The sequence below is a fragment of the Triticum urartu genome, chromosome 5, assembly GCF_003073215.2.
Source record: "Triticum urartu cultivar G1812 chromosome 5, Tu2.1, whole genome shotgun sequence".
Taxonomy (NCBI): Eukaryota; Viridiplantae; Streptophyta; class Magnoliopsida; order Poales; family Poaceae; genus Triticum; species Triticum urartu.
The window spans coordinates 521390779-521405810 of record NC_053026.1 but is presented as its reverse complement, the minus strand read 5'-3'; the positions used below and the strand labels follow the sequence as shown (position 1 = coordinate 521405810).

At 42.3% G+C, this 15032-nt stretch overlaps 1 protein-coding gene across 1 annotated transcript; it reads right to left on the bottom strand.

Moving 5' to 3' along the window:
- Window positions 1–14147: 14147 nt before the first annotated feature.
- LOC125510331 (histone H4) lies at window positions 14148–14695 on the bottom strand. The gene has a single exon (XM_048675486.1). The coding sequence runs from the start codon at window positions 14601–14603 to the stop codon at window positions 14292–14294; it is 312 nt and encodes a 103-aa protein (XP_048531443.1). The 5' UTR covers window positions 14604–14695; the 3' UTR covers window positions 14148–14291.
- Between the last annotated feature and the right edge of the window lie 337 nt (window positions 14696–15032).

Genomic DNA, 15032 nt, shown 5'->3' with positions numbered 1-15032 from the left:
ATTTGTGTCTTTGTGTATTAGTATGCCACAATCATCCTTGCTGTACACACCTTTTGAGAGAGCCATACATGAATTAAAATTTGATATAATACTCTATGTGCTTCACTTATATCTTTTGAGCTAAGTAGTTTTACTCTATGTGCTTCACTTATATTTTTTGAGCGTAGTAGTTTTGCTCTATGTGCTTCACTTATATCTTTTGAACGTTATAATTTTGCTCTATGTGCTTCACTTAGATCTTTTAGAGCACGGTGGTGGATTTGTTTTAAAGAAACTATTGATCTCTCATGCTTCACTTAAATTATTTTGAGAGTCTCTTAATAGCATGGTAATTTGCTTAATAATAATATGCTTGGTATTCAAGATTTGTGAAACCTTCTTTTGAGTGTGTTGAATACTAAGAAAATATTGAAGCATGATAATTGTTTTGAGATATGGAGGTGATAATATTAAAGACATGCTAGTTGAGTAGTTGTGAATTTAAAGAATACTTGTGTTAAGGTTTGTGATTCCCGTAGCATGAACGTATGGTGAACCGTTATGTGATGAAGTCGGAGCATGATTTATTTATTGATTGTCTTCCTTATGAGTGGCGGTCGGGGACGAGCGATGGTCTTTTCCTACCAATCTATCCCCCTAGGAGCATGCGCGTAATACTTTGCTTTGATAACTTCTAGATTTTTGCAATAAGTATATGAGTTCTTTATGACTAATGTTGAGTCCATGGATTATACACACTCTCACCCTTCCACCTTTGCTAGCCTCTCTAATACCGCGCACCTTTTCGCCGGTATCATACACCTACCATATACCTTCCTCAAAACAGCCACCATACCTACCTATTATGGCATTTCCATAGCCATTCCAAGATATATTGCCATGCAACTTTCCACCGTTCCGATCATGACACACTCCATCATTGTCATATTGCATATCCCGGTACACCGCCGGATGCATTCACATAGAGTCATATTTTGTTCTAAGTATCGAGTTGTAATTGTTGAGTTATAAGAAAAATAAAAGTGTGATGATCATCTTTATTAGAGCATTGTCCCAGTGAGGAAAGAATGATGGAGACTATGATTCCCCCATAAGTCCGGATGAGACTCCGGACGAAAAATAAAAAAAGAGGCCAAAGAAGCCCAAATAAAAAGAGGCCATAAAAAAGGAAAAGGCCCAAATAAAAAAATAAAAAATGATGAGAGAAAAAGAGAGAAGGGACAATGTTACTATCCTTTTACCATACTTGTGCTTCAAAGTAGCACCATGATCTTCATAGTAGAGAGTCTCTCATGTTATCACTTTCATATACTAGTGGGAATTTTTCATTATAGAACTTGGCTTGTATATTCCAATGATGGGCTTCCTCAAAAATTGCCCTAGGTCTTCATGAGCAAGCAAGTGGGATGCACACCCACTTAGTTTCTTTTTGAGCTTTCATGTACTTATAGCTCTAGTGCATCCGTTGCATGGCAATCCCTACTCACTCACATTGATATCTATTGATGGGCATCTCCATAGCCCGTTGATACGCCTAGTTGATGTGAGACTATCTTCCCCTCCTTTTTGTCTTTTCCACAACCACCATTCTATTCCACCTATAGTGCTATATCCATGGCTCACGCTCATGTATTGCGTGAAGATTGAAAAAGTTTTGAAAAAGTTAGAGTATGAAACAATTGCTTGGCTTGTCATCGGGGTTGTGCATGATTTAAATACTTTGTGTGGTGAAGATGGAGCATAGCCAGACTATATGATTTTGTAGGGATAACTTTCTTTGGCCATGTTATTTTGAGAAGACATAATTGCTTTATTAGTATGCTTGAAGTATTATTATTTTTATGTCAATATAAACTTTTGTCTTGAATCTTTCTAATCTGAATATTCATACCACAATTAAGAAGATTTGCATTGAAATTATGCCAAGTAGCACTCCGCATCAAAAATTCTCTTTTTTATCATTTACCTACTCGAGGACGAGCAGGAATTAAGCTTGGGGATGCCTGATACGTCTCCAACGTATCTATAATTTTTGATTGCTCCATACTATATTATCTACTACTTTGGACTATATTGGGCTTTATTTTCCAATTTTATATTATTTTTGGGACTAACCTATTAACCGGAGGCCCAGCCCAGAATTGCTGTTTTTTGCCTATTTCGGTGTTTTGGATAAACGGAATATCAAACGGAGTCCAAACGGAATAAAATCTTCGGGAACATGATTTTCTCACCGAACGTGATCCAGGAGACTTAGACCCTGCTCCAAGGAACAAAAGAGGCGGTCACGAGGGTGGGGGGCGCCCCCCCCCCCACCCTAGGGCGCGCCCCCTGCCTCGTGGGCCCCTCGTTGCTCCTCCGGTGTACTTCTTCCTCCTATATATACACACGTACCCCCAAACAATCAGAACAGGAGCCAAAAACCTAATTCCACCGCCACAACTTTCTGTATCCACGAGATCCCATCTTGGGGCCTGTTCCGGAGCTCTGCCGGAAGAGGGCCATCATCACGGAGGGCTTCTACATCATCATAGCCTCTCCGATGAAGTGTGAGTAGTTTACCTCAGACCTTCGGGTCCATAGTTAGTAGCTAGATGGCTTCTTCTCTCTCTTTGAATCTCAATACAAAGTTCTCCCCCTCTCTTGTGGAGATCTATTTGATGTAATCTTCTTTTTGCGGTGTGTTTGTTGAGACCGATGAATTGTGGGTTTATGATCAAGTCTATCTATGAATAATATTTGAATCTTCTCTAAATTCTTTTATGTATGATTGGTTATCTTTGCAAGTCTCTTTGAATTATCCGTTTGGTTTGGCCAACTAGATTGGTAGTTCTTGCCATGGGAGAAGTGCTTAGCTTTGGGTTCGATCTTGCGGTGTCCTTTCCCAGTGACAGACGGGGCAGCAAGGCACGTATTGTATCGTTGCCATCGAGGATAACAAGATGGGGTTTATTTCATATTGCATGAATTTATCTCTCTACATCATGTCATCTTTCTTAAGGCGTTACTCTGTTTTTAACTTAATACTCTAGATGCATGCTGGATAGCGGTCGATGAGTGGAGTAATAGTAGTAGATGCAGAATCGTTTCGATTTACTTGTCACGGACGTGATGCCTATATACATGAGCATGCCTAGATATTCTCATAACTATGCTCAATTCTGTCAATTGCTCAACAGTAATTTGTTCACCCACCGTAGAATACTTATGCTCTTGAGAGAAGCCACTAGTGAAACCTATGGCCCCCGGGTCTATTCTCATCATATCAATCTCCATTACTTTAATCTTGCTTTGATTTTTACTTTTCTTTTACTTTTTACTTTGCATCTTTATACCAAAAATACCAAAAATATTATATCTATCAGATCTCACTCTCGTAAGTGACCGTGAAGGGCTTGACAACCCCTAATCGCGTTGGTTGCAAGTAGCTATCGCTTTGTGCAGGTACGAGGGACTTGAGCATGGGCTCCTACTGGATTGATACCTTGGTTCTCAAAAACTGAGGGAAATACTTACGCTACTCTGCTGCATCATCCCTTCCTCTTCGGGGAAAACCAATGCAAGCTCAAGACGTAGCAGTCGGCACATGGAATATGCTGGCAATGTAACACAGTAGAGCAAGAACAGAATAATGCTATCACTACATGCATATTTGGCTGATGGAAAGCTCTATGGTTATAGTTTTGCGAAAAGCCATTTTTTCCCTACAACAAAGGAATAGATTTTATTTAACTATCATGGTAGTTGAAACATCATTGAGAAGGTTCCTCCAACTCAATCCCAATTAAAAGTAATTATCAACCCAACAATATTAATTTTAGAGTGATGAGATACATATGATAATTCAAGTACTAGATACTCAAGATTGTCCATAACCGGGGACACGGCTAACCATGATTAGTTTATGCACTCTACAGAGGTTTGTGCACTTTTCCCCACAAGACTTGATCTCCTCCGTTGGATTTCTCGCACTACAGGGTGTTTGAGAAACTGATGACCGAGACACAGTCTTTCAGAAACATTAACTCTTTACTCCGGGCAGACCATACCAACCTACATCCCTCTACCTACTGATCCACCTCTTCAAGAGCTCATGCAACTTACTCAACTATGCTAGAGCCCATAATAGCATGTGGCTGCACACGGAAGTTTTTGGCATGAAATATCTCAGTTCCCTTTGAGCCTGGGTGGCGGACCTTAGGATTATCACACAGGTACTCAAGGATATCCTAGGACAACACTAGAATCTCCAGGTGCCCGACAAACAATCCACCCAGATGTGTATTAAAGTTGCCACCTTAAGTTGAACCATTAATTAACAATCTCACATATGTCATGGATTCACTGCCCAAACCACGTCTACGAGCATAGCATAGCAATATAAGCAATACGTAGAAGTAACTCCCAAGGGTTTGATAATAACAGGGCAATAGGTTCTACCTCATCAACTACTTCCCAACCCACATGTTAAACACATCCTAATCATGCAATGTTTGAGGATTGGAGCTAATGCATAAAAACTGGGTATGAGAAGAGTATGATCAAAGTGTTACTTGCCTTGCTGACGATCCGCAAAACCTAGAGACTCGTAGTAGCACGCTTCGCACTCCGGGTGTTCTATCGCAAACAAACAATAGCATACATAAGAAATCAAGCAAAAAAACACGGGTAAATCTCAAATAAGAAGATTTAACCAGAAAGTTCAACTTAAGAACTCCGGTTTGCAAAAAGAATCAAATCAAACGGAGCAACGAAACTCAAACTGCAAGGGAAACAAGATCTGATTACTAATCTGGACCTAAGTCAAATTTTACAGTACCAAAACCTTGTTCAAGTTGATTAAACAGAAAGAGGGTTTCAAGATGAAGATCTAGGCGCTTGAATCGCCTGATTCCGATAAACGAGCGAAAAGATAAACTAAAACGAAAATCGGATCAGAAATCGCGATTGGAAATAATCGCGGAAAATCTGAGAAAAAGAAAAACCGACGAAGAGGCTAACGAACGAACGTTCGCTGTCTGCGGCTAACGAGTGAACACCGTTCGTTAAAACGAACGTACGGACGAACGTCCGCTAACTAAACTAAACCAGAAAAAAACTAAAAACCGATCTATTTTAAAAAAACGAAAACTAGGGTTTTCTAAAAAAACGAACGGCGGCTTATACCTCCGGCGAGGTCCGGCGAGCCGGGATGGCTCCGGCGAGGTCCGGCTGCGGCGGCGGGTGGCGCGGGGCGGCGGCAGGCGGCGGCGCGGCGCTGGGCGGCGGGGCGGCGACGGCAGCGGCGGCGCAGCGCTAGGCGGCGCCGCGGGCGGCGGGGTTCGGGTGGTGGTGGAGTCGGGGGTGCGGGCGGCGTATATATAAGAGGGGGGCTAGCTTGGGGGAGGGGGCAAGGCGGCGCGGGGAAAGAGTCCCGGCCGGACTCGGCGTCGGGCGGCGGCGCTCGAGGTCTCCTGGAGGGAGACGAGGCGCAGGGCAGTTGGGCCAGCTCGGCTGGGCTTCGGCCCAGTCGGCGCTGGAGACTTTTTTAAAAAAATAATTTCGCCGAAACTTAAATAAATCCTAGAAAATAAAATAAAAATCTAAAAATAACAAAACAAATTTTCACTGTCTAAATAAAATATTTAGAACAAGATGAACATTTTCTTGGCCCTAAAATGCAACTTTGAAAAACGTGCAATTTTTTTAAAATCAAATAAAATAGCAATAAACTCCAAATAAAATCCAATATTTGATTTTAATATTTTTTTCTCCAATATTTCAATTACTTTGGAGAAGTCATATTATCTCCTCTCATATATTCTAATATGAAATATTTCTGGAGATAAAAAATGATTAAAACCAACAATCCTCGTTTCAATATTTGATAAAACTCAAATATGAAAACAGGGAAATCCCCAACTCTCTCCGAGGGTCCTTGAGTTGCTTAGGATTTTGAGGATCGTGAAACGAAATGCAGCAAAATATGATATACAGGAATGATCTATGTATAACATTCCAAATTGAAAATTTGGGATGTTACATTAGATAATCTTTCTAGCATTTGATCAATAAAAGGTAAAGGGTAATGATCCTTTTTAGTAGCTTTAGTTAATTTGCGGAAGTCAATTACCATTCTATAACCTGTAACAATTCTTTGTGGAATCAATTCATCTTTATCATTAGGAACAACAGTAATGCATCCCTTATTAGGGACACAATGGACATGACTTACCCACTAACTATCAGCAACACGATAAATTATACCTGCCTCCAGAAGCTTTAGTAATTCATTTCTTACCACTTCTTTCATTTTAGGATTTAACCGCTGTTGGTGATCAACAACCGGTTTAGCATCATTCTCCAATTTTATTTTGTGCTGGCATAGAGTGGGACTAATGCCCTTAATATCATCAAGAGTATATCCAATAGTAGCAGGGTGCTTCTTTAGAGTTTTCAATAATCTCTCTTCTTCCTGCTCTGAAAGGTTAGCACTAATAATAACAGGATATATCTTCTTTTCATCAAGATAAGCATATTTAAGAGTATCAGGTAATGGTTTAAGCTCAAACACGGGATCACCCTTGGGTGGAGGGGGATCCCCTGGAATTTCGACATGCAAGTTGTGTTTCAAAATAGGTCCCTGTTTAAAGAATATTTCATCTATTTCCCTTCTTTCATTCATAAACATATCATTTTCATGGTCTAGCAAATATTGTTCTAAAGGATCATTAGGCGGCACAGCAATAGAAGCAAGACCAATAATTTCATCTTTACTAGGCAATTCTTTATCATGGGGACGTCTACGAAATTTAGCAAAATTAAAATCATGAGACATATCCCCTAAACCAATAGTAACAACATCCTTTTTGCAATCTAACTTAGCATTAACAGTATTCAATAAGGGTCTACCAAATATAATGGGACAAAAGTCATCTTGTGGGGAACCAAGAACAAGAAAATCAGCAGGATATTTAACTTTCCCACACAAGACTTCAACATCTCTAACAATCCCAACCGGTGAAATAGTATCTCTATTGGCAAGCTTAATAGTAACATCAATACCTTCTATCTCAGCAGGTGCAATATCATGCATAATTTCTTCGTACAAGGAATGAGGTATTGCACTCGCACTAGCACCCATATCACATAAGCCATGATAGCAAGGATCTCCTATTTTAACAGAAATAACAGGCATGCCTACAACAGGCCTATGTTTATTTTTAGTATCGGGTCTAGCAATCCAAGAAGCTTCATCACAAAAGTGAATAACATGCCCATCAATATTATGAACCAAGAGATATTTAACCATAGCAATACTAGGTTCAACTTTAATTTGCTCAGAGGGTTTGGGTGTTCTAATATTACTTTTGTCTACCACAGTTGAAGCTTTAGCATGATCCTTTATTCTAATAGGGAAAGGTGGTTTCTCAATATAAGCGGTAGGAACAATAGGATCAACATTATAAGTGATAGTATTTTCTTCAACTTTAATAGGTTCAACTACTTTTACTTCAATGTAAGGATGATATTTAAGCCACTTATCCTTAGGGAGATCAACATGAGTAGCAAATAATTCACAGAAAGAAGCTACTATCTCAGAGTCAAGTCCATATTTAGTGCTAAATTCATGAAAAGCATCGGTATCCATAAAAGATTTAACACAATCAAACTTAGGTGTTATACCTGACTCCTTACCTTCATCGATTTCCCAATCTTCAGAGTTGTGTTTAATTCTTTCCAATAAATCCCATCTGAATTCAATAGTCTTCATCATAAAAGATCGAGTACAAGAAGTATCGAGCATGGAGCGATTATTGAGAGAAAGTCGAGCATAAAATTTTTGAATAATAGTTTCTCTTGAGAGCTCATGATTGGGGCATGAATATAACATTGACTTAAGCCTCCCCCAGCTTGAGCGATGCTTTCTCCTTCGCGACGCCAAAAATTATATATATAATTATGATCACGATGAACCAGATGCATAGGATAAAACTTCTGAAGAAATTCCAATTTCAATCGGTTGTAGTTCCATGATCCAATATCATCACATAGCCTAAACCATGTCAATGCCTTTACCTTCAAAGATAAAGGGAAGACCTTCTTCTTGATAACATCCTCGGGCATACCTGCAAGCTTAAATAATCCACAAACTTCATCCACATAGATTAGGTGCAAATCGGGATGCAATGTTCCATCTCCAGTAAAAGGATTAGCTAGCAGTTTCTCTATCATACCCGAAGGAATTTCAAAGTAAACATTTTCCGTAGGTTCAGTAGGTTGAGGAGAAACTCTTTGCTCTACTGGTCGGGGTGAAGATACCCCGAACAAGCCCCTCAAAGGATTACTTTCCATAGTAACAAGTGGCAGTAAATTTCAGCACACTATATAAATTTTTCCTTACCAAATTCCATCTACCAAAGGCGCTTCACTCCCCGGCAACAGCGCCAGAAAAGAGTCTTGATGACCCACAAGTATAGGGGGTCTATCGTAGTCCTTTCGATAAGTAAGAGTGTCGAACCCAACGAGGAGCGGAAGGAAATGACAAGCAGTTTTTAGTAAGGTATTCTCTGTAAGCACTGAAATTATCGGTAACAGATAGTTTTGTGATAAGGTAATTCGTAACGGGTGACAAGTAATAAAAATAAACAAGGTGCAGCAAGGTGGCCCAATATTTTTTGTAGCAAAGTACAAGCCTAGACAAACTCTTATATAAAGGAAAACGCTCCCGAGCACACATGGGAATTATCATCAAGCTAGTTTTCATCACGCTCATATGATTCGCGGTCGTTACTTTGATAATTTGATGTGTGGGTGGACCGGTGCTTGGGTACTGCCCTTACTGGGACAAGCATCCCATTTATGATTAACCCCTCTTGCAAGCATCCGCAACTACAAAAGAAGTATTAAGGTAAACCTAACCATAGCATGAAACATATGGATCCAAATCAGCCCCTTACGAACCAATGCATAAACTAGGGTTTAAGCTTCTGTCACTCTAGCAAGACATCATCTACTTATTACTTCCCAATGCCTTCCCCTAGGCCCAGATAATGGTGAAGTGTCATGTAGTCAATGTTCACATGACACCACTAGAGGAAAGACAACATACATCTCATCAAAATATCGAACGAATACCAAATTCACATGACTACTTATAGCAAGACTTCTCCCATGTCCTCAGGAACAAACGTAACTACTCACAAATCATATTCATGCTCATAATCAGAGGGGTATTAATATGCATAAAGGATTTGAACATATGGTCTTCCACCAAATAAACCAACTAGCATCAACTACAATGAGTAATCAACACTACTAGCAACCCACAGGTACCAATCTGAGGTTTTGGAACAAAGATCGGATACAAGAGATGAACTAGGGTTTGAGAGGAGATGGTGCTGATGAAGATGTTGATGGAGATTAACCCCCTCCCAATGAGAGGATCGATTGTGATGATTTCCCCCTCCCGGAGGGATGCTTCCCCGGCAGAACAGCTCCGCCGAAGCCCTAGATTGGTTCCGCCTCGTGGCGGCGACGCTTCGTCCTGAAAGCTTGCTTCTGATTTTTTCCAGGGTGAAAGACTTCATATAGCAAAAGATGGGCACCGGAGGCCTGCCAGGGGACCCACGAGACAGGGGGCGTGCCTAGGGGGTAGGGCGCACCCCCACCCTTGTGGTTGGTGGGTGTCCCCCCTCTGGTGCTTTCTTCGCCCAATATTTTTCATATATTCCAAAACTAACTTCTGTGCGGTTTCAGGACTTTTGGAGTTGTGCAGTATAGGTCTCTAATATTTGCTCCTTTTCCAGCCCAGAATTCCAGCTGTCCGCATTCTCCCTCTTCATGTAAACCTTGTAAAATAAGAGAGAATAGGCATAAGTATTGTGACATAATGTGTAATAACAACCCATAATGCAATAAATATTGATATAAAAGCATGATGCAAAATGGACGTATCAAGGCCCATAAGTGTAAACCGCCATATGTTTATGACTTGTATTGTAAGGAAGGCGTAATTAGTCACCAAGTCGGACACGTTGTTTATGAACCGGCCAGGACTCTGTAAGCCGCAGGGCGTCAACCTATGTATATAAAGGGATGACCCGGCGGCGGCTTAGGGCAAGAAACAACATATCGAAAGCTAGGTCAAGTGTATTCGCTCCCTGGTAATCGAGACATAAGCAATACCACCTCAAACTGGATTAGGCCTTTACCTTCACCGCAAGGGGCCGAACCAGTATAAACTCCTTGTGTCCTTTGTCCCGTTTAACCCCTTTAAGCTAACCCTGTTGCGATGGCTCCACAACTAAGTCCTTCTGCTAGGACATTTGCCGTGACAATTCCATGACAGGTACCAAAGTAAACCAGGAATGAATAACTGGACAGCGGTCAAGAACATCCTGAAATACATGAAAAGGACTAAGGATATGTTTCTCGTTTATTGAGGTGACAAAGAGCTCGTCGTAAACGGTTACGTCGATGCAAGCTTTGACACTGATCTAGATGTCTCCAAGTCACAAACCGGATACATATTTTTATTGAATGGTGGAGCTGTCAGTTGGTGCAATTCTAAGCAGAGCGTCGTGGCGGGATCTACGTGTGAAGCGGAATACATAGCTGCTTCGGAAGCAGCAAATGAAGGAGTCTGGATGAAGGAGTTCATATCTGATATAGGTGTAATACCTAGTGCATCGGGTCCAATGAAAATCTTTTGTGACAATAATGGTGCAATTGCCTTGGCAAAGGAATCCAGATTTCACAGAGAACCAAGCACATCAAGAGACGCTTCAATTCCATCCGCGATCAAGTCAAGGAGGGAGACATAGAGATTTGCAAGATACATACGGATCTGAATGTTGCAGACCCGTTGACTAAGCCTCTCTCACGAGCAAAACATGACCAGCACCAAGACTCCATGGGTGTTAGAATCATTACTGTGTAATCTAGATTATTTACTCTAGTGCAAGTGGGAGACTGAAAAAAATATGCCCTAGAGGCAATAATAAAGTTGTTATTTGTATTTCCTTATATCATGGTAAATGTTTATTATTCATGCTAGAATTGTATTAACCGGAAACTTAGTACATGTGTGAATACATAGACAATAAGAGTGTCCCTAGTATGCCTCTACTAGACTAGCTCATTGATCAAAGATGGTTAAGTTTCCTAGCCATAGACATGTGTTGTCATTTGATGAACGGGATCACATCATTAGAGAATGATGTGATGGACAAGACCCATCCGTTAGCTTAGCACTATGATCTTTTAGTTTATTGCTATTGCTTTCTTCATGACTTATACATGTTCCTATGACTATGATTTTATGCAACTCCCAAATACCGAAGAAACACCTTGTGTGCTATCAAACATCACAGCATAACTGGGTGATTATAAAGATGCTCTACAGGTGTCTCCGATGGTGTTTGTTGAGTTGGCATAGATCGAGATTAGGATTTGTCACTCCGTGTTTCGGAAAGGTGTCTCTAGGCCCTCTCAGTAATGTTCATCATTATAAGCCTTGCAAGCAAAGTGACTAATGAGTTAGTTGCGGGATGATACATTATGGAACGAGTAAAGAGACTTGCCAGTAACGAGATTGAACTAGGTATGATGATACCGACGATCGAATCTCGGGCAAGTAACATACCTATGACAAAGGGAACAACGTATGTTGTTGTGCGGTTTGACCGATAAAGATCTTCGTAGAATATGTAGGAACCAATATGAGCATCCAGGTTCCACTATTGGTTATTGACCGGAGAAGTGTCTCCGTCATGTCTACATAGTTCTCGAACCCGTAGGGTCCGCACGCTTAACGTTCGATGACGATTGGTATTATGAGTTTATGTGTTTTGAAGTACCTAAAGTTGTTCGGAATCCCGGATGTGATCACGGACATGACGAGGAGCCTCGAAATGGTCGAGACATAAATATTGATATATTGGACCATGTTGTTCGAACACCAGAAGTGTTCCGGAGAGTTTCGGATAAAATCGTAGTGCGGAGGGTTACCGGAACCCCCCCCCCCCCGGGAAGTTAATGGGCCATCATGGGCCCTAGAGGAGAGAAGACCGGCCAGGAGGAGGCGCCCCCTCCTTCCTTCTCTCCCCTTCCTCTTTCCTTCCCCTCCTAGTTGGATTAGGATAGGAGGGAACCTACTCCTAGTAGGAGTAGGATTCCCCCCCTTGGGGCGCGCCCCTTGAGGCCAGCCGGCCCCCTCCTCCCCTCCTTTATATACCGGGGAGGGGGACACCATAGACACACAAGTTGATTTCTTAGCCGTGTGTGGTGCCCCCCTCCACAGATTTCCACCTCGGTCATATTGTCGTAGTGCTTAGGCGAAGCCCTGCGTCGGTAACTTCATCATCACTGTCACCACGTCGTCGTGCTGACGAAACTCTCCCTCGGCCTCAGCTGGATCTAGAGTTCGAGGGACGTCACCGAGCTGAACATGTGCAGATCGTCGAGGTGCCGTGCGTTCGGTACTTGATCGGTTGGATCGTGAAGACGTTCGACTACATCAATCGTGTTACTAAACACTTCCGCTTTCGGTCTACGAGGGTACGTAGACATACTCTCCGCTCTCGTTGCTATGTATCTCCTAGATAGATCTCGCGTGATCGTAGGAAATTTTTTGAAATACTGCGTTCCCCAACACATTAGTAACCCCAAAATCAAGAAGCACAATTTTTTTGCCGAAGCACAAAAAGCTTGCCAAAGAGGATATTGAGAGGGCATTTGGTGTGTTGCAAACTCGGTTTGTCATTGTTTGAGGTCCTGCTTGCTTCTAGGATAAAAAAATCCCTTCGAAATATCATGATTGCCTATATGATTTTATACAACATGATCGTCGAGGATGAGAGTAACTTGGACCTGGACTACAACTATGTCAATGTTGGTAACCGTGCTTTTCGGGCCAGGGATGCTGATGAGATCAGTGCATCTCTTGAGACCTACCGAAAGATTGAGGACCATGAGTCACATAACTAACTTCAATATATAGAGGATTCCTTAAAGGTGAAACATAATGAAGACATAGGCGCGTGGCCAGAAACGGTCAACGCATCCCGAAGTAATGGAAGGATCATTGTTATTGTTATCGGAACTCAAATTTGATAAATGAGCTGCCATGTCTAGCGTGTCAGTGCTGAGCCGCCATTGCAATTGCAAGGATCATCGTTACTTACTTCGGCCATTTTTAGTCGGCAAATAAGTTTTGTCTCAAGTCAAAGTATCTATAATTTGACTAAGCTTAAGCATAATATGAACATTCACAGTACAAAATTAATATCATTACATTTATCATGGAATTTAGTTTTATATTATATATATTTGATATGGTAAATGCTGATGTTTTTAAGATAAATTTTGTCACACTTTGCAAAATTTAACTTAGAGAGTAAAGACTAGAGGGAGTACTATTATCAGAACTTAAACAGTTCTCCCCAACAGCTTGCCACCAGCAGAAGTTAGAAAAGAGTATATAAATTGTCCTCGCATAGTGACATAGATACTCTATTCAGTTTTTGTTGTTTCAACTTTCAAGTCAAATTTTGTACACTTTGCTCAAAGTTTATAAAAATATATTAACACCCACAATACCAAATCAATACAAATAGAATCAACATTGGACACATTTTCGCATTATACTCTCTGTTCACTTTTATAAGGTCTTGAAGGTATTTCAAACAGCATGCAAAGAAGCCAATTTTTAGTTGTCTGAAACGACTTATAAAAATGAACGGAGGGAGTATTATTTTCCATACGAACTTTATAAATTTTGGCTTAAATCGAAGATTTAGTTTACCCAAATTCTGTTGCTTTAGGGTGTGTGATTGGCTTAGAAGAGTAATTCGGTCGTCCATGTTCAACTGAACGAATGTGCTAGAAACTGATAGCTGAAAAGAAATAGAAGAGGCGACGATATGTGCAATTCTCGACCAAACAAGTAGCTGCGTCAATCCTTTGGTTGATGATCCTCCATCCCCCTCTCTATCCAAAGCAAAACCTTCAGGCCTTTCGAACTGAATTTTGCTTTCGATATCGTCCTGAATGCAGAGATACCCTAAACTGACGCGCACACGGATGATTTGCCGACAGGTAATAGACAGAAAATTTGGAAACAGACGGAAGAGCACAAGTTGATCAGCCAAGAGATTGAAGGCGAGTTCAGGGTAAATAACAGCGATTTAATCCATTCCAGCGAACAGGCACCACACATCATAAATTACATCAATTACCATGAACACTGACAACGCCTAGCTACTGCTAATCTGATCAAGTGGTGCAAGCTGGATTCGCCTCGCCGGAGCCTAGCCCCCGAAACCGTAGAGGGTGCGTCCCTGGCGCTTGAGGGCGTAGACGACGTCCATGGCGGTGACGGTCTTGCGGCGGGCGTGCTCGGTGTAGGTGACGGCGTCGCGGATGACGTTCTCGAGGAAGATCTTGAGCACGCCGCGGGTCTCCTCGTAGATGAGCCCCGAGATGCGCTTCACGCCGCCCCGACGCGCCAGCCTCCGGATCGCCGGCTTGGTGATGCCCTGGATGTTGTCGCGGAGGACCTTCCGGTGGCGCTTGGCGCCGCCCTTGCCGAGCCCCTTGCCTCCCTTGCCGCGCCCCGACATCTTCTCGCTTCTCTCTCTTCTTCTCCTGGGTGAGGTTGACCTGTCTTTCTTTGTGAGGTAGGTGGTGGCTGCGGTGGCTGATGGTTGTGGCGTGTGGACTTGGTGCGATTTATAGCCGCGCGGTTTGGGGGCAGGGAGCGGCCGCGATCCGCGTGATGCGGGGTGCGAGCCGTCGGATGGGGGATCGATGGAGGGGAGCGGGGGAGGAGGGGCGCCGCGGATCGGTGACGTGGCGGGAGGTTGTGTTTCTTTTCTGAGGAGGAGGCGGGATGCGGGAATGCGAGGATGGGGCGTGCGCCTCGGCAGGTTTCTGGCAGGTGGGCCGGTGAGGTTTCTGGCAGGTTTTTGGATGGATTTTTCCTGCGCGGGCCAGTGCTCGCTGCCGCGAAATTTCGGATGGATTTCTGACCGGTGGGCCCGTGAGGCGTG